General features: G+C 54.6%; 1 protein-coding gene across 4 annotated transcripts in view; it reads left to right on the top strand.

Moving 5' to 3' along the window:
• Positions 1–8583: 8583 nt before the first annotated feature.
• LOC137418437 (E3 ubiquitin/ISG15 ligase TRIM25-like) overlaps positions 8584–22073 on the top strand; it is a 32498-nt gene continuing 19008 nt past the window's right edge. For all 4 annotated transcript variants that reach the window (XR_013621604.1, XR_013621603.1, XM_078769051.1 and 1 more), the window contains exons 1-3: positions 8584–8680; positions 11328–11993; positions 19323–19418. Coding sequence is in view for 2 of the 4 variants with exons in the window: in XM_078769051.1 (XP_078625177.1) it covers positions 11373–11993; positions 19323–19418 (717 nt within the window). In the remaining 2 variants the exon portion in view is untranslated. The remainder of the gene's footprint in view (positions 8681–11327; positions 11994–19322; positions 19419–22073) is intronic.

The following is a 22073-nucleotide window of genomic DNA, read 5'->3' as shown; positions in this document are numbered from 1 at the left end:
TACCGGATTCGAACCATTAACCAATTGAAATGTTTACCGGATTCGAACCATTAACCAATTCAAATGTTCACTGGATTCGAACCATTAACCAATTCCAACGTTTTCCGGATTTGAATCTTTAACTGATTCAAACGTTTACCGGATTCAAACCATTAACAAATTCAAATGTTTACCGGATTCGAACCATTAACTGATTCAAACGTTCACCGGATTCGAACCATTGACCGATTCAAACGTTTACCGGATTCGAACCTTTAACTGCTACAAACGTTTACCCGATTCAATCAATTACACGATTCGAACCATTATCGGATTACCATCGTCCATAATTTACCCTATTTACACATTCGCAGCTGCCTTTTGCACAAAGAAATCCACAACACCCCCCATATTTGTAATGGTACAAACCTAACTTTGAATCTGGTAAAGGGTAAAGGGTATAGGGTAAAGGGTAGGGGGTAAAGGGTAAAGGGTAGAGGGTAGAGGGTAGAGGGTAAAGGGTAGAGGGTAAAGGGTAGAGGGTAAAGGGTAGGGGGTAAAGGGTAAAGGGTAAAGGGTAAGGGGTAAAGGGTAAGGGGTAAAGGGTAAAGGGTAAAGGGTAAAGGGTAAAGGGTAAGGGGTAAAGGGTAAAGGGTAACAGGTAAAGGGTAAATGGTAAGGGGTAAAGAGTAAAGGGTAAAGGGTAAAGGGTAACGGGTAAGGGGTAAAGGGTAAGAGGTAAAGGGTAAAGGGTAAAGGGTAACGGGTAAAGGGTAAAGGGTAATTGATAACGGGTAAAGGGTAAATGGTGTTAACTTCACGGACATCTGTGCAAGGTGATGGAAATAGGAATTCGGAAAAAAGTGAATCTGGATGTAAAGGAGTTTGTAACCGTCGACCTGACACATTTACACGAAGCACGGAGTTTAAACTGTAAAACGTGTTTCTGAAAGTTGCTTTTCCTGATCTCATGAGTTCGTTGTATTACAATTTAAAAACAATACAAACAAATGGAGTGTAGCGGTTCCCGCTGAATGTACACAATCGCCTTGCACCTGCCAGGACGCGGCCAGGGCGCGATCGCCATGCCGGGCTCGTCCGGACGGGCCCAGACGCGCCTCTCCTGGGCATGCCCGGACTCGCTGTTCCCGGGCACGCCCGAACCTCCCGGGCACGCCCGGTCTCGTCTTTCCCGGGCATGCCCGCTCTCGCCTTTCCAGGGCTCGCCCAGAGCGCCCGGGCACGCCCAGCCTCGACTTGCCAGGCCGCATCCAGGACGCCGGGCATGTCCAGACTCGCCTTTCCAGGGCTCGCCCAGAGCGTCCGGGCATGCCCGCTCTCGCCTTTCCAGGGCTCGCCCAGAGCGCTCGGGCACGCCCAGCCTCGACTTGCCAGGCCACGTCCAGGACGTCCGGGCATGTCCAGACTCGCCTTTCCAGGACTCGCCCTTGACACCCGGGCATGCCCGGTCTCGGTTTTCCCGGGCAAACGCCCCGGCATAAATGTGTATATATATTGCTGCCTGATAAACGGGCTTGTGAGAATACCTGAGCTGTTTTGTTTCAATGAAGCAACTCGGACGAATTCCGTCTTTGGTCGCGTCAATTCTTTAGACGTTGGAGCGCAGCTCCTTCACTGGTGACCTACCGACATGGACATGGCAGTGACTCTTAAACTGCCTACCTTCTGGGAGGCTCACGCAGCTGTTTGGTTCGCCCAGGCGGACTCCCAGTTCGCCCTGCAAGGCATCACCGCGGACGACATCCGCTTCCACCACGTCGTGGCAGCGCTCGGTTCCGCCACCGCGGCCCGCGCCCTGAGCCTCCTCGAGCACCCACCGGCTGCCGACATGTATGGCGCGCTGAAGACGCTCCTCCTCGACGCTTTCGCCCTCTCACCGGTGGCACGCGCACGGCGCCTGCTCGACCTGCCCGAGCTCGGTGACACGCGCCCGTCCGAGCGCATGGACTATATGCTCTCATTGCTCGGTGAGCACTCTCCGGATTTTCTGTTCCGCGAGCTGTTCCTTCGCCAGCTGCCTCACCCGGTATGCCTCGCCCTGGCTGGCACGTCGATCACCGATCCCCGCGCCCTCGCCAGGGAAGCCGATAAGATCTCCTCGGCGGGCCAACACATCGGCGCGGCTACCTGGAGCCTGCCGCCATCCGAGGCGACGCCCACGACGCCCGAGCACCCTGCGCGGTTGGAGGCCGAACTGCCGGTGCAACTGGCGGCCGCCACGCCGCGCTGACCGCTTCCGACACGACGGCCAGGGCCTCCACCTGACCAGGCGTGGTGTTATTACCATGCCAGGTTCGGACACAAGGCTCGGATGTGCCGACCCCCGTGCACTTTTGGCAAGTCGGGAAACGGCCGGGCCGGCGTTCATTCCCAGCCATGGGCGCCGGCCACTCGGGCAACTTGCTTTTTATTCGGGACAAACCCGAATTCGCGTTTCCTTTGTGACACTGGCGCCCAACTGAGCATCATACCCGCCTCCGAGCAGGACAGGCGGGACGCCGTTTGCAGCCCCTCTTTGGTCACTGCTAATGGCTCGGCCATACACACTTTCGGCCCACGCGACGTCACCCTCTGCTTCGGCAACCAGCGCTTTCAGTGGACCTTTGTGACCGCCTGCGTCCCCATGGCTTTGCTGGGCGCCGACTTCCTCTGCGCGCATGGGCTGCTGGTCGACGTCAAATGTCGTCGCCTTGTCAACGCTGAGAACTTCAGCTCCCTGGCGTGCACGATGAGCAGCTCCGCGCCGACTGAACTGGCGTGCGCCCTCCCGATGGCGAATGAGTTCGCTCGCCTGCTCGTGGAATTCCCGGCCCTCACGCGGCCGACGTTTTCGGCCGTCGCAGTGCGGCATGGGATCAAGCACCACATACCCACTACGGGCCCGCCGGTCTATGCCAGGGCCCGCCGCCTCGACCCAGCCAAGCTCGCCGTGGCAAAGGCCGAGTTCGATGCGTTGGAGCACCTCGGCATCGTGCGGCGCTCCAATAGCGCGTGGGACTCACCACTGCACATCGTGCCAAAGCCGGGGGGCGGATGGTGCCCATGTGGCGACTACCGCCACCTCAACGACGCTACCACCCCCGACAGGTACCCGATCCCGCACATCCAGGACTTTTCCGCCCATTTGGCGGGATGGGTCATATTTTCCAAAATTGACCTGATACAGGGATACCACCAGGTACCTGTCCGGGTGGCCGACGTCCCGAAGACGGCCGTCATCACGCCGTTTGGCCTGTTCGAATTTTTGAGGATGCCGTTTGGCCTCAAGAACGCGGCCCAGGCGTTCCAGCGCTTAATGGACGGCGTGCTGCGCGACCTGCCATTTCTTTTCGTCTCTCTGGACGACATCCTCGTCGCCAGCACGTCCCGCGCCGAGCACCTCCTCCACCTCCGAACACTGTTCGGTCGCCTCAGCTAGCACGGCTTAATTGTCAACCCGGCCAAATGCCACTTCGGCACGACGACCGTTGACTTTTTGGGCCACCGCATCACCAAGACCGGGGCCGTGCCGCTGCCGACCAAGGTCGAGGCCATCACCACGTTTCCGCGTCCCCGTTCCATCAAGGCCCTACAAGAGTTCCTCGGCATGGTGAATTTTTATCACCGATTCGTGCCCCACGCTGCTCAGCTCATGCGGCCGCTTTACGTGGCCCTCCGGGGCAAGCCGGCCAAGCATGTCATCGTTTGGTCTGCCGCCATGGACGCGGCCTTCGTGAGCGCAAAACGGGCCCTCGCCGACGCAACGCTGCTGGCTCACCCGGTGCTCAATGCGCCCATCACCCTCACTACGGACGCCTCCAACTACGCAGTGGGCGCCGTCCATGAACAATGGGTGGCCGGGGTTTGGCAGCCACTCGCTTTTTTCAGCCGGCAGCTCCGGCCGAACGAGTTAATATACAGCACGTTCGACCGCGAGCTGCTCGGTCTATTCCTGGCCGTTCGCCATTTCCGACACATCCTGGAGGGCTGCCCGTTCACGGCTTTCATCGACCACAAGCCGTTGGTCTACGCAATGGCCAAAGTCATGGAGCCGTGGTCCACCTCGGCGTGGACTTCGCGCTCTTGGCGGCCGACCAGACCACCGACACCTTGGTGCAGGCCCTCCGGGCGGCGGACACGGGCCTCCGCCTGGCTGACATCCCCTTCGCGGGCACTGTCCTGCTCTGCGACGTCTCCCAGGGCCAGCCTCGCCCCATCATGCCCGTTTCCTGGCAGCGCCGCATCTTCGCCTCCATCCACGGCCTTTCTCACCCGGGCCGGAAAGCTTCTCAGAAGCTGGTGTCGGCGCGTTTCGTCTGGCACGGCCTTCGACGGAACGTCTGCGACTGGGCCAATGCCTGCACGGCCTGCCAGCAGGCCAAGGACCACCGCCACACCCAGGCCCCGCTAGCACCTTTCACCGTGCCTGCACGGCGTTTCGACCACGTCCACGTGGACCTGGTGGGTCCCCTGCCCCCATCGCGGGGGTTCACCCACCTGCTCACCATGGTGGACAGGACCACCAGGTGACCGGAGGCCGTGCCCCTCACCTCCACCACCACCGCCGACGTGGCGCAGGCGTTCATCGCCAACTGGGTCGCGCGCTTCGGCGCACCGGAGGACATCTCGTCCGACCGCGGCCCACAGTTCACGTCCGAACTTTGGGGCGCGGTCGCCCGCTCGTTGGGAGTCACGCTGCACCGCACCACAGCCTACCACCCCCAAGCCAACGGGTTGTGCGAGCGGTTTCACCGCTCCATGAAGGCCGCACTCATGGTCGGCCTTCAGGACGATGGTTGGACCGACCGGCTGCCGTGGGTCCTTTTGGGCCTCCGCACGGCCCCCAAGGAGGACCTCCGGGCGTCCGCCACCGAGCTCGTCTACGGCCAGCCGCTCTGCGTCCCGGGCGAGTTCGTGCCCGACGCTACCAGTCCCTGGTCTGCCGCACACCAGCGCTCAGACCTCCAGGAGGCCGCCCGACGATTTGCCCCCATGCCAACGTCCCGCCACGGTGGCCCCCAGTCCTGCATCCCCCCGGCGCTTCGCACAGCGGAGTACGTCTTTGTGCATCATGACGCGCACCGGGGGGCACTCCAGCCGCCGTACGACGGGCCCTTCCGGGTCCTGCGACGGGGCGACAAGTCCTTCGTCATAGACGTCGGCGGCCGGTCGGACCGGATCTCTGTGGACTGCCTGAAACCGGTGCACGTGGACGTCGACCGACCACCACGGTTGGCCCTTCCTCCGCGGCGAGGCCGCCCCCCGTCCACAGTTCCCCCCGCTCGACCACCAACCACCGGATCGGACCCCCCCCCCACGACCCTCCAGGGGTCGCTTCGGCCGGGTCATCCGGACCCCCCTTAAATTGACCCTGCCGGTGCAGGTCGATTCTGGAGGGGCGTGTGTAGTGGTTCCCGCGGAATGTACACAATCTCCTTGCACCTGCCAGGACGCGGCCAGGGCGCGATCGCCATGCCGGGCTCGTCCGGACGGGCCCAGACGCGCCTCTCCTGGGCATGCCCTGACTCGCTGTTCCCGGGCACGCCCGAACCTCCCGGGCACGCCCGGTCTTGTCTTTCCCGGGCATGCCCGCTCTCGCCTTTCCAGGGCTCACCCAGAGCGCCCGGGCACGCCCAGCCTCGAATTGCCAGGCCGCGTCCAGGACGCCCGGGCATGTCCAGACTCGCCTTTCCAGGGCTCGCCCAGAGCGTCCGGGCATGCCCGCTCTCGCCTTTCCAGGGCTCGCCCAGAGCGCTCGGGCACGCCCAGCCTCGACTTGCCAGGCCGCGTCCAGGACGCCCCGGCATGTCCAGACTCGCCTTTCCAGGACTCGCCCTTGACACCCGGGCATGCCCGGTCTCGGTTTTCCCGGGCAAACGCCCCGGCATAAATGTGTATATATATTGCTGCCCGATAAACGGGCTTGTGAGAATACTTGAGCTGTTTTGTTTCAATAAAGCAACTCGGACGAATTCCGTCTTTGGTCGCGTCAATTCTTTCGACTCGCGTTGGAGCGCAGCTCCTTCAGGAGCATGAAAACGGTTTTTTGAGGGTGTAATTTGAGGCCCAATCCACTGTGCGCCTGGTGCGGTCGTCCCCTCCGCCGCCTCCTCCTCCCTTCCTCCTCCGCCTCCTTTCGCCCCCGCCTCCTCCTCCTCCTCGTCTTCCTCCCACTGCCTCCTCGTCTTCCTCCCACTGCCTCCTCCTCTTCCCCCCACACTCCTCCTCCCCCTCCCACGTCCCCCTCCTCCCCCTCCCACGTCCCCTCCTCCCCTCCCACGTCCCCCTCCTCCCCCTCCCACGTCCCCCTCCTCCCCCCTCCCCCTCCTCCCCTCCCACGTCCCCCTCCTCCCCCTCCTCCCCCTCCCACGTCCCTGCCTCCCCCTCCCACGTATCCCTCCTCCCCTCCCATGTCTTCCTCCTCTTTCCTCCACCGCCTCCTCTTCTTCGTCTTCCTCCCACCTCCTCCTCCTCTTCCCCCCACCTCCTCCTCCGCCACTCCCACATCCTCCTCCGCCCCTCCCACATCCTCCTCCTCCCCCCCCCACATCCTCCTCCTCCCCCTCCCACAGCCTCCTCCTCCCCCTCCCACAGCCTCCTCCTCCCCCTCCCACATCCTCCTCCTCCCCCTCCCACATCATCCTCCTCCCCTTCCTACATCCTCCTCCTCCCCCTCCCACATCCTCCTCCTCCCCTCACACATCCTCCTCCTCCCCCTCCCACATCCTCCTCCTCCCCCTCCCACATCCTCCTCCTCCCCCTCCCACATCCTCCTCCTCCCCCTCCCACATCCTCCTCCTCCCCCTCCCACATCCTCCTCCTCCCCCTCCCTCATCCTCCCCCTCCCCCTCCCACATCCACCCCCTCCCCCTCCCACATCCTCCCCTCCCCCTCCCACATCCTCTTCCTCCCCCTCCCACATCCTCTTCCTCCCCCTCCCACATCCCACATCCTCTTCCTCCCCCTCCCACATCCTCCTCCTCCCCCTCCCACATCCTCTTCCTCCTCCTCCCACATCCTCTTCCTCCCCCTCCCACATCCTCTTCCTCCCCCTCCCACATCCTCTTCCTCCCCCTCCTCCCCCTCCCACATCCTCCTCCTCCCCCTCCCACATCCTCCTCCTCCCCCTCCCACATCCTTCTCCTCCCCCTCCCACATCCTCCTCCTCCCCCTCCCACATCCTCTTCCTCCCCCTCCCACATCCCACATCCTCTTCCTCCCCCTCCCACATCCTCCTCCTCCCCCTCCCACATCCTCTTCCTCCCACTCCCACATCCTCTTCCTCCCCCACACATCCTCCTCCTCCCCCTCCCACATCCTCCTCCTCCCCCTCCCACATCCATCTCCTCCCACATCCTCTTCCTCCCCCTCCCACATCCTCCTCCTCCCCCTCCCACATCCTCCTCCTCCCCCTCCCACATCCTTCTCCTCCCACATCCTCCTCCTCCCCTCCCACATCCTCTTCCTCCCCCTCCCACATCCCACATCTTCTTCCTCCCCCTCCCACATCCTCCTCCTCCCCCTCCCACATCCTCTTCCTCCCCCTCCCACATCCTCTTCCTCCCCCTCCCACATCCTCTTCCTCCCCCTCCCACATCCTCTTCCTCCTCCTCCCACATCCTCTTCCTCCCACTCCCACATCCTCTTCCTCCCCCTCCCACATCCTCTTCCTCCCCCTCCCACATCCTCTTCCTCCCCCTCCCACATCCTCCCACATCCTCTTCCTCCAGCTCCCACATCCTCTTCCTCCCCCTCCCACAGCCTCTTCCTCCCCCTCCCACAGCCTCTTCCTCCCCCTCCCACATCCTTCTCCTCCCCCTCCCACATCCTTCTCCTCCCCCTCCCACATCCTTCTCCTCCCCCTCCCACATCCTTCTCCTCCCCCTCCCACATCCTTCTCCTCCCCCTCCCACATCCTTCTCCTCCCCCTCCCACATCCTTCTCCTCCCCCTCCCACATCCTTCTCCTCCCTCTCCCACATCTTCCTCCTACTCCTCCCCTCCTGCCCTCCTTCCCTCCTCCCCTCCTGCCCTCCTTCCCTCCTCCCCTCCTGCCCTCCTCCCCTCCTCCCCTCCTGCCCTCCTCCCCTCCTCCCCTCCTGCCCTCCTTCCCTCCTCCCCTCCTGCCCTCCTTCCCTCCTCCCCTCCTCCCCTCCTGCCCTCCTTCCCTCCTCCCCTCCTGCCCTCCTTCCCTCCTGCCCTCCTTCCCTCCTCCCCTCCTGCCCTCCTTCCCTCCTCCCCTCCGCCTCCTCCCCTCCACTCCGCCTTCTCCTCCCCCTCGAAGTCTCGAACATCGATCAGAGAAATCCGTGGATCGGGATTCGGGAATGATGTTTGTTTTGATAAATGATAACGAGATGAGAACGAGTTTGTTTATTAAACGGGATAATCAGAGATAACGGGTTTAAAATAAACGTTATCATCACATGAAAGGGTTTGAACTCCCGCGGAATGTTCCCTCATTCGGTTATTCATTCACAAGAAAATAAACTTCAGGTGAAAAACAAGATGAAAAATCCAGCTTGTGTTATTAAATTAATCACGTGACCTGCTGGGAGACTCGAATGTGCGGGAGTTCACACGTTCATGCTACGAGGCTGCGTCATCACGTTGTTCATGACGTCACTGAACGAGGCTCCACCCCCTATGACCTCAGTTCGCGGAAGTTTTTACGCGATTCAAAATCTTCATCAGCAGGAGAGGTAACATGTCCGTACTCGTACCCGGGTTAAGGAGTTATCAAGTTATTAATGAGAAATGTACAATGATCGTGTTTGTTTCACTCTGGTAATGAAGGAGTGTGTGGAGAGTGCGATCGGGAAGATCCGTGTGGTTCGGCAGGATGACGTCAGTTTTAGGGCCTCAGAGGAACCACAGAGTTCCAGGTCGATGGAGGTTTTGTTTTCATGTCTGTTTATCTATTTGTGAACAAGATATCTGAAAGAGTTGTGGACGGACACGGACGAAACATGGTGGAGACGCTGGGTGTGGGACACGGACGGTTTTATTTTATACCACGTCGAGGCTCATGTAAGAGCTAACATATGGAACATAAAATAATGGGAGCGAGAGGGGGTGAGGGGGAAGTACAATCACAGTGGAAAACAGGAATATCGGGAGATTTGTGGAAGAGAGAGGGAGGGCTGGGTGCGAGGTTAAAGGTTCGAATCCAGGAAACGTTTGAATCGGTTAAAGGTTCGAATCCGGTAAACGTTTGAATCGGTTAAAGGTTCGAATCCGGTAAACGTTTGAATCGGTTAAAGGTTCGAATCCGGTAAACGTTTGAATCGGTTAAAGGTTCGGTTTCGGTAAACCTTTGAATAAGCTGAAGGTTCGAATCCGGTAAACGTTTGAATAAGCTAAAGGTTCGAATCCGCTAAACATTTGAATAAGCTAAAGGTTCGGTTTCGGTAAACCTTTGAATAAGCTAAAGGTTCGAATCCGGTAAACATTTGAATAAGCTAAAGGTTCGAATCCGGTAAACGTTTGAATCGGTTAAAGGTTCGATTTCGGTAAACCTTTGAATAAGCTAAAGGTTCGAATTCCTGTAAACGTTTGAATCGGTTAAAGGTTCGAATCCGGTAAACGTTTGAATCGGTTAAAGGTTCGAATCCGGTAAACGTTTGAATCGGTTAAAGGTTCGAATACCGTACACGTTTGAACGGGGTAAAGGTTCGAATCCGTAAACGTTTGAATCAGTTAAAGGTTTGAATCGGTTAAAGGTTCAAATCGAGTGAAGATTCGAATCAATTAAAGGTTCGAATCCGGTAAACGTTTGAATCGGTTAAAGGTTCGAATCGGGTGAAGATTCGAATTGATTCAAGGTTCGAATCCGGTAAACGTTTGAATCGGTTAAAGGTGTGAATCTGTTAAAGGTTCGAATCCGGTAAAGGTTTGAATCGGTTAAAGGTTCGAATCCGGTAAAGGTTTGAATCGGTTAAAGGTTCGAATCCGGTAAACGTTTGAATCGGTTAAAGGTTCGAATCCGGGAAACGTTTGAATCGGTTAAAGGTTCGAATCCGGTAAAGGTTTGAATCGGTTAAAGGTTCGAATCCTGTAAAGGTTTGAATCGGTTAAAGGTTCGAATCCTGAAAAGGTTTGAATCGGTTAAAGGTTCGAATCCGGTAAACGTTGGAATCGGTTAAAGGTTCGAATCCGGTAAAGGTTTGAATCGGTTAAAGGTTCGAATCCGGTAAAGGTTTGAATCGGTTAAAGGTTCGAATCCGGTAAAGGTTTGAATCGGTTAAAGGTTCGAATCGGGTGAAGATTCGAATCAATTCAAGGTTCGAATCCGGTAAACGTTTGAATCGGTTAAAGGTTCGAATCCGGTAAACGTTTGAATCGGTTAAAGGTTCGGTTTCGGTAAACCTTTGAATAAGCTGAAGGTTCGAATCCGGTAAACATTTGAATAAGCTAAAGGTTCGAATCCGGTAAACGTTTGAATCGGTTAATGGTTCGAATCCGGTAAACGTACATGGGATAAACAAGATGGACACTACAAGGGATTTTAGGTAAAAAACCACGGAATTTGAAGGAGGTGGGTTTGATGTAGGTTAACGGGGGTAGAAAAGATCAAGGTTTTGGATGGGGGAAGATAAGAGATGGTGGTGAACACCTGTTTTGCAGACCCGGAGGGAGGAGTGGGTCTAGTTATACTAGTTATGCTAGTTAAACTAGTTATACACCAAAACAAACAACAAAAACGACCGGGAAACTTATCTTTGAGGAAGTTGGTAGAGGTGAAAATCGCACATCCACAGCTCAGAGACTGGAACCGGAAGTGATGATACCAGGTGAACCTTTCGAACTTCGTTTTACGAAAACTCCCATTGAGTGATGGAGCAGATGTTTCACTTATGAAATCTTATTATAATCTCTGTTTATGTATTTGTCGACACTAGTACATTGTCATGAGACACCTGGCACTCTGTTGTGTTACCTGTTTGTGATGATCGAGTGCACCTTCTGATGATCTTCTTATCCAGTTTGTCATTTCATTTAATACCCTGAATGATTATTCCGAACGTTAATAATCGGGGAATGTTCTTTATGTGAATACGCAAGGAAAATCCCATCAAATGATGGATTCACCCATTCAACACAACACACGGGATTACAACAGATACAAAGTTATCGATTACATCCGAAAAATTATTTGCAATAAATAATGCAGTTCAATAAATAAGACTCTCTGGGGAAGATTGGCGGTGACAGGAGAAATTTGTCAACACATTCCATATTGGAATGAGAGCGTTGTAATTTCAGCATGCTACATTAATTATTTACATGTATATATATACTTGCTCTTCCATGACTTAAATATTTATAATTTTCAATCTCCATTTGCAGGTTTCAATTCAACCCTGCTCCACACTCTTCTCTCACCCCAAGGAAATGGCTTCTTCTTCTTCTTCTTATTCTGATATTGGAGTTATTTTGAATGAACTCACATGCCCAGTGTGCTTTGAACTCTACAAGGAGCCCATTTTTTTGCCATGCGGCCACTCGTTTTGTCGGTTGTGCCTGGAGACATCCTGGGAGAACAGGGAAGCAGATGCAGGTTATGTTTGTCCAAATTGCCGTGAGGTTTTTCCACAAAAACCAAAGCTCATGAAGAATATGATCATTGCCAACTTGATAGAAAATGTGAAGTTGAAAAAGGGAAAGTTTGGATTGGAGGTCCGAGATACAGAACATGGTGATGTGAATGTTAAGGAAGGAATGAAATCAGGGGGCAGTGAGAGTTACTGTGAGCTTTGTAATGGAGAGGCAGCCAAGAGGTGCGTACCTTGTGAGATCATCTGCTGTGCGAAACACCTGAAGTCTCATCAACAGAGAGGGCACAAACTGGTGGATCCGGGAGTGAAGATTGAGGATCTAAGATGCATTGAGCACGGAAAGCCAATCCAACTCTATTGTAAGGATGATGGGAGCTTGATGTGCGTCACGTGCACAGGTGGACAACATCGGGACCACGACGTTGTTAGTTTGGAGATTGCTCATGCTGAACTGAAGGTGAGTAAATCAGTGAAAAAATAGTTATTGTATGTGTTATATCGATACTATTTTGGTTATTTCCATGAAATAAGCTCATAGAATGTGTCCAGGTGCCCAGCCGTCCGTCCGTGTGTATATATGTACATCTATCAACATTTGACGAAAATATCTCCTCACAAACTACCCGACCAATTATGGATCGAATGTGTAACGATTTATCAGGCCAGCAAGGTCCCACCCATTGTGCTCACCATCTGTATGAGTGCCCCCTTTAAAGGAGGTAATGAAGGAGCCGTGCTCCCACGTCGATCGGAAGAATGGACGCGACAAAAAGCTGGAATTCGTCCGAGTTGCTTTATTCAAACAAAACAGCTCAGGTACTCTGAAAAGCCCGTTTATCGGGCAGCAATATATATACACACATTATCCCGGAGCGTTTACCCGGGAACGGCGAGAGGGGGCGTGGCCAGGCGTCCTGGCCACGGCCTGGCAAGTCGAGGGCGGGCATGCCCGGGCGTCCTGGACGAGCCCGGCATGGTGATCGCACCGCGTCCTTGGTAGGTGCAAGGCGATTGTGAAAACCCAGCGGTAGCCACTACACACGTCCCCCCAGAATGGACTTGCACTGGCAGGGTCAATTTGAGGGGGGTCCTGATGACCCGGCCGAAGCGACCCCTGGTGGGTCGTGGGGGGGGGGTCCGGTGTGGTGGTGGGCGGTCGAGTGGGGGGCACCGTGGATGGGGGGCGGCCTCGCCGCGGCGGAAGTGCCAACCGTGGTGGTTGGTCGATGTCCACGTGCGCCGGCTTGAGGCGGTCCACCGCAATCCGGTCCGACCTGCCGCTGATGTCGATGATGAACGACTTGTCGTCCCGTCGCAGGACCCGGAAGGGCCCATCGTATGGCCGCCGGAGTGGCCCCCGATGTGCGTCATGATGCACAAAAACATACTCCGCTGTGCGAAATGCTGGGGGGACGTAGGACTGGGGGTCACCGTTGTGGGATGTTGGCACGGGGGCAAACCGTCGGGCGGCCTCCTGGAGGTCCGAGCGCTGGCGAGCTGCGGACCAGGGACTGGTAGCGTCGGGCACGAACTCGCCCGGGACGCGTAGCGCCTGGCCGTAGACAAGCTCGGCGGTGGATGCCCGGAGGTCCTCCTTGGGGGCCGTGCGGAGGCCCAAAAGGACCCAAGGCAGCCAGTCGGCCCAACCGCCGTCCTGAAGGCAGGCCATGAGCGCGGCCTTCATGGAGCGGTAGAATCGCTCGCACAACCCGTTGGCTTGGGGGTGGTAGGCCGTAGTATGGTGGAGCTTGACCCCCAGGTTGCGGGCGACCGCGCCCCACAGCTCGGAGGTGAACTGTGGCCCGCGGTCTGACGAGATGTGCGCTGAAGCGGGCGACCCAGGTGGCGATGAAAGCCTGCGCCACGTCAGCGGTGGTGGTGGAGATGAGGGGAACGGCCTCCGGCCACCTGGTGGTCCTGTCCACCATGGTGAGCAGGTGTGTGAACCCCCGTGACGGGGGGAGGGGGCCCACCAGATCCACGTTGACGTGGTCGAAACATCGTTCGGGCACGGTGAAAGGTGCCAGCGGGGCCTGGGTGTGTAGGTGGACCTTGGCCTGTTGGCAGGCTGTGCAGGTGCTGGTCCAATCGCAGACGTCCCGTCGAAGGCCGTGCCAGACGAATCGCGCCGACACCAGCTTCTGGGAAGCTTTCCGGCCCGGGTTGGAAAGGCCGTGGAGGGAGGCGAAGATGCGGCGTTGCCAGGTAACGGGCACGATGGGGCGAGGCTGGCCTTGGGAGACGTCGCAGAGCAGGACAGTGTCCGCAAAGGGGATGTCGGCCAGGCGGAGGCCCATGTCCGCCGCCCGGAGGGCTTGCACCGTGGTGTCGGTGGTTTGGTCCGCCGCCATAAGCGCGAAGTCCACGCCGAGGTGGACCGCGTTCACGCTGGCCCGAGAAAGACAGTCGGCCACGGCGTTGTTTTTGCCGGCGACGTGCCGGATGTCCGTGGTAAACTCCGACACGGCGGAGAGGGGGCACTGTTGGCGGGCCGACCACGGCTCCGTGACCTTGGCCATTGCGTAAACCAACAGCTTGTGGTCGACGAACACCGTGAAGGGTCGGCCCTCCAGGAGGTGGCGGAAATGGTGAACGGCCAGGTGTAGACCGAGGAGCTCACGGTCAAACGTACTGTATTTGAGCTCGTTCGGCCGGAGCTGCCGGCTGAAAAAAGCGAGTGGCTGCCAAACCCCGTTCACCCATTGCTCATGTACGGCGCCCACCGCGTAGTCGGAGGCATCCGTGGTGAGGGCGATGGGAGCGTTGAGCACCGGTGAGCGAGCAGTGTTGCGTCGGCGAGGGCCCGCTTTGAGCTTTGGAAGGCCGTGTCCATTGCTGCGGACCAGACGATGTCGTGCTTGGCCGGCTTGCCCCGGAGGGCTTCGTAGAGGGGCCGCATGAGTTGAGCAGCGCGGGGCACGAAGCGGTGATAGAAATTCACCATTCCCAGGAATTCCTGCAGGGCCTTTATGGAGCGGGGACGCGGAAACGTGGTGATGGCCTCGACCTTGGTTGGCAGCGGCACGGCCCCATTCTTGGTGATGTGGTGGCCCAAGAAATCAACGGCCGTCGTGCCGAAGTGGCATTTGGCCGGGTTGACGATGAGGCCATGCTCGCTGAGGCGCCCAAACATTGTTCGGAGGTGGAGGAGGTGCTCGGCCCGGGACGTGCTGGTGACGAGGATGTCGTCCAGGTAAACGAAGAGGAACGGCAGGTCACGCAGCACGCCGTCCATCAAGCGCTGGAATGCCTGAGCCGCGTTCTTGAGACCAAAAGGCATCCGTAGGAATTCAAATAAGCCGAACGGCGTGATGACGGCCGTTTTATGGACGTCGGCCACCCTGACAGGTACCTGGTGATATCCCCATATGAGGTCGATTTTTTAAAAAAATGACCCGTCCCGCCAGACGGGCGGAGAAGTCTTGGATGTGCGGGATCGGATACCTGTCGGGGGTGGTAGCGTCGTTAAGATGGCGGTAGTCGCCACATGGGCGCCAGCCGCTCCCTGGCTTTGGGACGATGTGTAGTGGGGAAGCCCACGCGCTATCGGAGCGCCGCACGGTGCTGAGGGGTTCTAAAGCGTCGGACTCGGCTTTGGCCCCGGCGAGCTTGGCTGGGTCAAGGCGGCGGGCTCTGGCGTAGACCGGCGGGCCTGTGCTTGGTATGTGGTGCTCGATCCCATGTCGTACTGCGATGGCCGAAAACGTCGGCCGCGTGAGGGCCGGGAACTCCGTGAGCAGGCGAGCAAACTCGTTCGCCGCCGGGAGGGTGCATGCCAGCTCGGTCGGAGCGGAGCTGCTCAATGTGCATACCAGGGAGCTGAAGGTTTCGGTGTTGATTAGGCGACACCGTTGGACGTCCACCAGCAGTCCGTGTGCGCAGAGGAAGTCGGCGCCTAGCAGAGCCATGGGCACGTTTGCGGTTACAAACGTCCAAGTAAAGCATTGGCCGCGGAAGCAGAGGGTGACGTTGCGCGGGCCGAAGGTGCGGATGGCCGATCCGTTGGCCGCAACCAAGGAGGGGCCGCAAACCACGGACTGCCTGTCCTGGTCAGAGGCGGGTATGACGCTCAGTTTGGCGCCGGTGTCGCACAGGAAGCGCCGTCCGGACACTTTGTCCGTGATGAACAGTAAGTTGCCCTTGTGGCCGGCGCTCATGGCTGGTAATGAACGCCAGCCCGGCCGTTTCCCGGCCTGCCGAAGGTGCACGGGGGTCGGCATGTCTGCGTCTTCTGTCCGAACCTGGCATGATAGTAACACCACGCTTGGTCAGGTGGAGGCCCCGGTCGTCGTCCTGGAGGTGGTCGGCTCTGCGTAGCGGTCGCCGATTGCGTCGGCAGTTCAGTCGTCGACCCTGCCGGGTACATGGGCATTGCGTCGGATGGCGGTGGGCTCCAGGTCGCTGCTGCAATGTGTTGGCCTGCCGCGGAGATCTTGTCGGCTTCCCTGGCGAGGGCACGGGGATCCATGATCGTCGTACTTGCCAGGGCGAGGCATACCGGGCTAGGCAGCTGACGGAGGAACAGCTCTCGGAACAGGAATGCCGGAGAGTGCTCGCCGAGCAGCGAAAGCATGTAGTCCATTCGCTCGGACGGGCGCGTGTCGCCGAGCTCGGGCAGGTCGAGCAGGCGCCATGCGCGTTCCGCCGATGGGAGTGCAAAAGCGTCGAGGAGGAGCTTTTTAATCGCGCTGTATTTGTCAGCGGCTGGCAGGCTCTCGAGGAGGCTCAGGGCACGGGCCGCGGTGGCTGAACCGAGCGCTGCTACCACATGGTGGAAGCGGGTGTCGTCGGCCGTGATGCCTCGCAGGGCGAACAGGGAGTCCGCCCGGGCGAACCAAACCACCGCGTGAGCCTCCCAGAAGGTAGGCAGTTTAAGGGCAACTGCCGTGTCCATGTCGGTAGGTCACCAATGAAGGAGCCGTGCTCCCACGTCGATCGGAAGAATGGACGCGACAAAAAGCTGGAATTCGTCCGAGTTGCTTTATTCAAACAAAACAGCTCAGGTACTCTGAAAAGCCCGTTTATCGGGCAGCAATATATATACACACATTATCCCGGAGCGTTTGCCCGGGAACGGCGAGAGGGGGCGTGGCCGGGCGTACCGGACGTGGCCTGGCAAGTCGAGAGCGGGCGTGGCCGGCGTGCCCGGGCATGCCCGGGCGTCCCGGCCGAGGCCTGGCAAGTTGAGCGCAGGCCTGCCCGGGCGTCCTGGACGAGCCCGGCATGGTGATCGCTCCGCGTCCTTGGTAGGTGCAAGGCGATTGTGAAAACCCAGCGGTAGCCGCTACAGTAAAGAGGTTCTGCCTTAAATATTGGTATTTTATTTAAAAATCATCTTTTCAGAAACAATGAGACAGATCCGGACCAAACTTGCCATGAGGCATCGGGACCATGCCCTAACCATAGGTTGTGCTTCTTATGGGAAATCTCACCTGGAAAGGGGGCCATGGGCCCCTCCCAAATCCATCATTTTCACGAAAACATCTCCACAACTACCTCAACGATTATGGACCAAATTTGGTACAACGCATCAGGGCCTGTTGCTAGAATCTCAGATAAGCCTGTCCTGTGGTTAAACCGCATATCCGGAGCATTAAATGTGTCCGCTGGAAAGGTTCCAGTAAGTAGGCCCGGGAAAGTGATGTTACCTTTATAGGGTTATCTAGAAATGCCGTACCACAGGGCAATGAAATACCATAGGGCCAGGTAGAATTGTATAGATTACCATGCTCCGTATGTTGCAATGAAGAAGAAGAAACCCCATGTACCATAAGTATGGAGCCATTGGACCATATGCCGTGTAAGAGTTTATCTTTGTTCCCATGATGAGGGGTGTGGTTATGTTAATTAGTTAGGGATTAATGGTAAATTCCCTGTATGTAAATGGCCTCTGTACTTTTCCCCTTGTTCCTTATGACGCACTAAAAACATACGCTACACCTAATATAAACAGTAAATGAAAACCAACCGGAACAGGACATTAAACAATACTGCTGGCGCTGTCAGCGGCCACATCACAACATCATGCAGGCAGGTCCGTGAGGCCACACCCTGAAGAGCAGTGATTGGTCTGGTATTGTCGAGTGATGAGAGGGACTCGCTGATGGGAGCAGGCAGAGATGTCATCGCGATGACATCAGAACCTTGAGAACGAAAGAACGGGGTCCAGATATTTGTCCCTCTCTTGGTCCTGGCTTTGGTCATAGGCGGTCACGTTTTACCTGTGTGGTCGCCTGTGAGGAGATCGCTGAAAGCTTTTTGGGTGCCTTTTGGGAGCTTTGCAAGTGAAAGGGAGGAGTTTTTGGCAGCTGTGTTGTTCTTCAGAGGCGTAAGGGGCCGCGAGCGAGCGGTAGGTGGTCATGCTATCTGCTTGCCTCGCGCCGGTGGCCACTAAGGGCACGGTGCCACGCCATCTTGTGCGCTTCCCATGGGGTGCCTTCAAGCTTCAACGACCACCAAGCTCCCAAAGTGCTCGTCGAGACCAGAGCTGAGTGCTGGCAGAAACATTAATTATTTTTTGCTGCGACGAGCAGCTCCAGGAGAGGACCGCGTTGTTGTTGTTGTTGTTGTTGTTGTTGTTGATGTTGGGGTACCTTTTTGAACAGCGCATGCACATACATGATACACAATGTGCATGCGCGCATTATTGCAACAGATATCCTCATGATTCTACATGTTGCAGCTGGTGACCACACTGTGGTCATTTTTCTCTTGGTATTTTATCATACCCCTTGTCTGTATACGAGTCCATATGGAGGGTCCCTCAATTAGAATTTTAGTTTTACCATGCATTCTTTTGTTACCGACATTTCTTTCAATAAAGCCAGTATTTTTGCATTATAATTCCGTGTCGGGTTTGAGTTGATTATCACTGGTTCAAAGACGTCCAGTGGGACCCATGAAGGTAAGAGCTTCGTTACCCATCACTGCCCTCATCCCCCGCGCGTATTCACATCGCCATTAGATTGAACGCCTTGGAGTAAAAGCTCAATCGGCTATCTGTCCCCAGGGGTGCTCACCCTGGGAACGCGACAGTAAGGTCTCATGGGATTGTGCTCCTCATCCGGATCTGTCCCCTGTAAGAGGCTGAAAAGGGGTTTTTGCTTCTGTTGAACATGAGATATTGTCGCTGATCCGACTTCTCTCTTTCATATAATTTTAGTATATCGTATTTTTCAAATTCCATCTGCAGAATGGGGCATGGGGAAATAACCGTCAGTCCCCCACGGCACCCCCCTCCCCCCCCCCCCAGCCATCTACTGTCAAGACAGCTGAGAAACAGTTTTAGTGATTAATGTCATCCTGGGACTTTTTCTCGTACAGCTCTAGAGTTAAAGAGAAGAGATGATTTCAAAATTTTAATAAAATTCCCATCACATTAACTGTGCTCCTTATCACAAATGTATATTCCATCTCTATATATAGTTGTATTTTCTGTCTGTTTGTGCACCAAAATAATTGGCCCAACCGGTAGTAACCCCATAATATTGCATGCAAATCCTCTTGGCAGATGGAGATGCAAGAAAACATTTTCAAACCTACAGGTTAGGGGTTTCAAGGTGGGGGGGGGGGGGGGGAAGACCAAAATTCTCTAGATGTAAATGTGTATCGTATAGCACCACCCGGTGTCAGCCCGTATTACAATTCATCTTGTATCTTCTAAATTCCTTCCACACAAGGTGCGGTTACCTCTGCTAGTATTTATATAATCTTGTGCAGGATGTTCCTTTTTAATCCACCACCGGTTCACGATTCTTCACTTCTGTTGTTTCTTTATTCTGTGCAGGATGTTTTGGCTGCAAAGTATCCTCATGTGTCACAGTCAATGGAGAGCGTTGCATCCCAACTACGGCATGTTCAGGAAGAGGAAGCGCAAGCAGAGGTGGGAATCACCAATAAGTCATCGTTGTTTTGTGAAGGGATGTACGATGATGTCCTTCCTGCTGTCCTTTCTTCCTTCCGTGTCTGCGTCAGTTATCAATGTTTTTTTTCTTTTTTTTCCAACGATAACTGGAGAACCACTGAAGGGGTTTTAACCAAACTTGGCACAAGTATGGATTGAAATTCAAAAGATAAACTGATGGTATTTTTGGGTTCAACAGCTGAAAGTCTCATTTTACAGAGCACGAGTCGAGTTGCAAACATCAAATGTTGTTACTCTTCTCCTTCTCTGTTTCCTCTCTTTCTCTCTCTCTCCCTTCTGTGACTTTTAATTTTTATGGCGTAGCCCATAGAGCAAAGCCGTATAGAACAGTGTTTGCCCGTCCGTATGTACGTATGTACGTCCCCTCAAACGTATACCAATCAGAGCTGAGGATCTGGTCATATGAAAAGGTGAAGTGATTACGTCTGACGTCATTACGGCGGTACGTGGCTAACTCCTCACACATTTTGACTCCAATTTCGTTCAGGCCGAACATATCATTGAAACGTTTTGCAGTTTTGTTTTTAGTTTATTTTAATTTATATTTAAATTTAGCAAACGTTGGAGTTCCAATGCTTCAATATGAATTCATCATGACTGTCCAGACACCTTGAGCTCCCTGCATTGTACGGTTCGGTGCTGGGTTCTGCCTCTGAGGCTTACTTGGTTATGCAGTGACCGATCCTCTGATGGTGTCGGTGCCGGCGAGGTGCACCCTCCCTCCCATGCCAGCATGGACTGTGTGCACCTTGCTGCATCTGATGTTATTATTGTTATCAAAATGCAGTATTTGTAAATTGACTGTAATTTAGCCTTTTGGCTTATATTATTGTATTAATATAAGACTGTAATCTTAAATTACAGTTAAATCAATTAAATTGTCTGAAAAATGGCCTCGAAAGGTGGGTTTTTTTTATTTTATTGCATTATTATTACTAGCAACGGGACCGCCCTAAAGGCGGGGCTTCAATTGGGAAGCCCAAATGAAAAGGCAAAATATCAGAAATTTAAGGCTTTTTCTTTATTTTAAACGATGCATATAAACATCCATTGAATCATATCACACACAAATCTTCAAAATCTAAACAGTACATGGCACCCATTTTGAAAAAAAGATTGAATTCTGCAAAACGGAAGTGGCCACTACACGTCTTTCTCAGTCGCACGTTTATGTGTGAAGAGTGCGCGCCAAATCTAATGGAAGCGGCCGCTTCACCTGTTTCTCAGTCGCTTTTCACACGCTGCCAAGTTACTTTGGAACCGCATGTTTATATAGGAAGAGTTCATCAGGAGTCGATCTACTCTCTCCTGGTATGTATAATTTCAACAAAAGCCACATCATTGTTCATATCGGTAAATATTATTCCATCGTGTTTGAAAAAACTGGAAAATTGGGAAAAAATTGGAAAAACAATATAGCCTATTTTACTCCAACGGGTCCCAGGATTACCCACCCAAAATTTCGTTGCGATCGGTTCAGCCGTTTTTGCGGTACCTTCAAACAGACGGACGGACATTTGGTGAATTATAGTAAGATTATTATTATACAGCAGTATTGTTTTCTTAATAATAATAATCTATCTATAATTCCAGCAATCTCTGTGTGTGTGTGTGTGTGTGTCTGTGTGTGTGTTTGATTGTCTGTGACCGCTGTTTCTCGACAACCACGGGTCCGATATACTTGCAACTTGCCAGGTATATTGCTGGGGCCCCGAGGATGTGCCTTTTCAAGGTTTCATATTAATCGGACAAGTAGTTAGCGAGCTATGTCCAAAAAACGATTCAACCAATCAGAGAGCAGCGAGCTATCGCGTGTGCCGAACGTGGCGAACAGACTCTGCCTCGGACGGCACATTTGAGAGCGTATTCATTTATTTCACGTTGGCAAACTATGTTGGCGTTAAACTATGTTTTAAAACTAAATAAAACTAATTTGCGATTCATCGTAACTGCGATTTGCGACCTTCCGGACAGTGAAGACTTCACTTCCGGCAGCCAATCACAGAACGCGTTGTTGCGAGCCGAGCCGAGCGCGTGCGCCATTACGGTTCGTAATTCGATTTCTTCCGGAGAAAATAATAATTTCTCGATTTCTTATGCGCATTATTTCTCCCAGAGCGAAGGGCGGAAGCGAAGAGCGTTGTTTTTTTTGTTTACGGGCGTACGGGCGTACGGGCGGGGTGGAGCGTACGGGTAGCGTTTTTTTTTTTTTTTGGCAAGGAACGGGCACCCACGTACGGGCATGCCCTAGTAATAATAATAGCATTAATACTAATTGTATAGTAAATATAATCGGAACACTGCAATCCTTTTGCCGTTATTGCAAAGTTTCTAGATTGAAGCGATGTATGGTTGGTTCATTGTAACTCGAAACATAAAATAAACAAAGCAGTGTCTCAATGCTTCTGCTTCCGGTCTTGCTGGCGAGGTTTCGTTTATTCGCAGCTCTCCACGCTCTCAATCGAAATCGAAGTGAAGTAATTGTTCCCATTTGTATTTTCGTTATAACTGTATTTATTTTATGGTGTTGTACGTATAGAGTGTCCCGAGGAAGATTTTCGGTGCAAATCTTTCATACCTGTATAGAAAATCGTGTTAATTCGTGTCGTGTCT

Source organism: Myxine glutinosa, unplaced genomic scaffold, assembly GCF_964187855.1.
Source record: "Myxine glutinosa unplaced genomic scaffold, kmMyxGlut1.1 SCAFFOLD_1018, whole genome shotgun sequence".
Taxonomy (NCBI): domain Eukaryota; kingdom Metazoa; phylum Chordata; class Myxini; order Myxiniformes; family Myxinidae; genus Myxine; species Myxine glutinosa.
The sequence above is the reverse complement of the archived record's forward strand: the minus strand, read 5'-3'. Positions and strand labels throughout refer to the sequence as shown.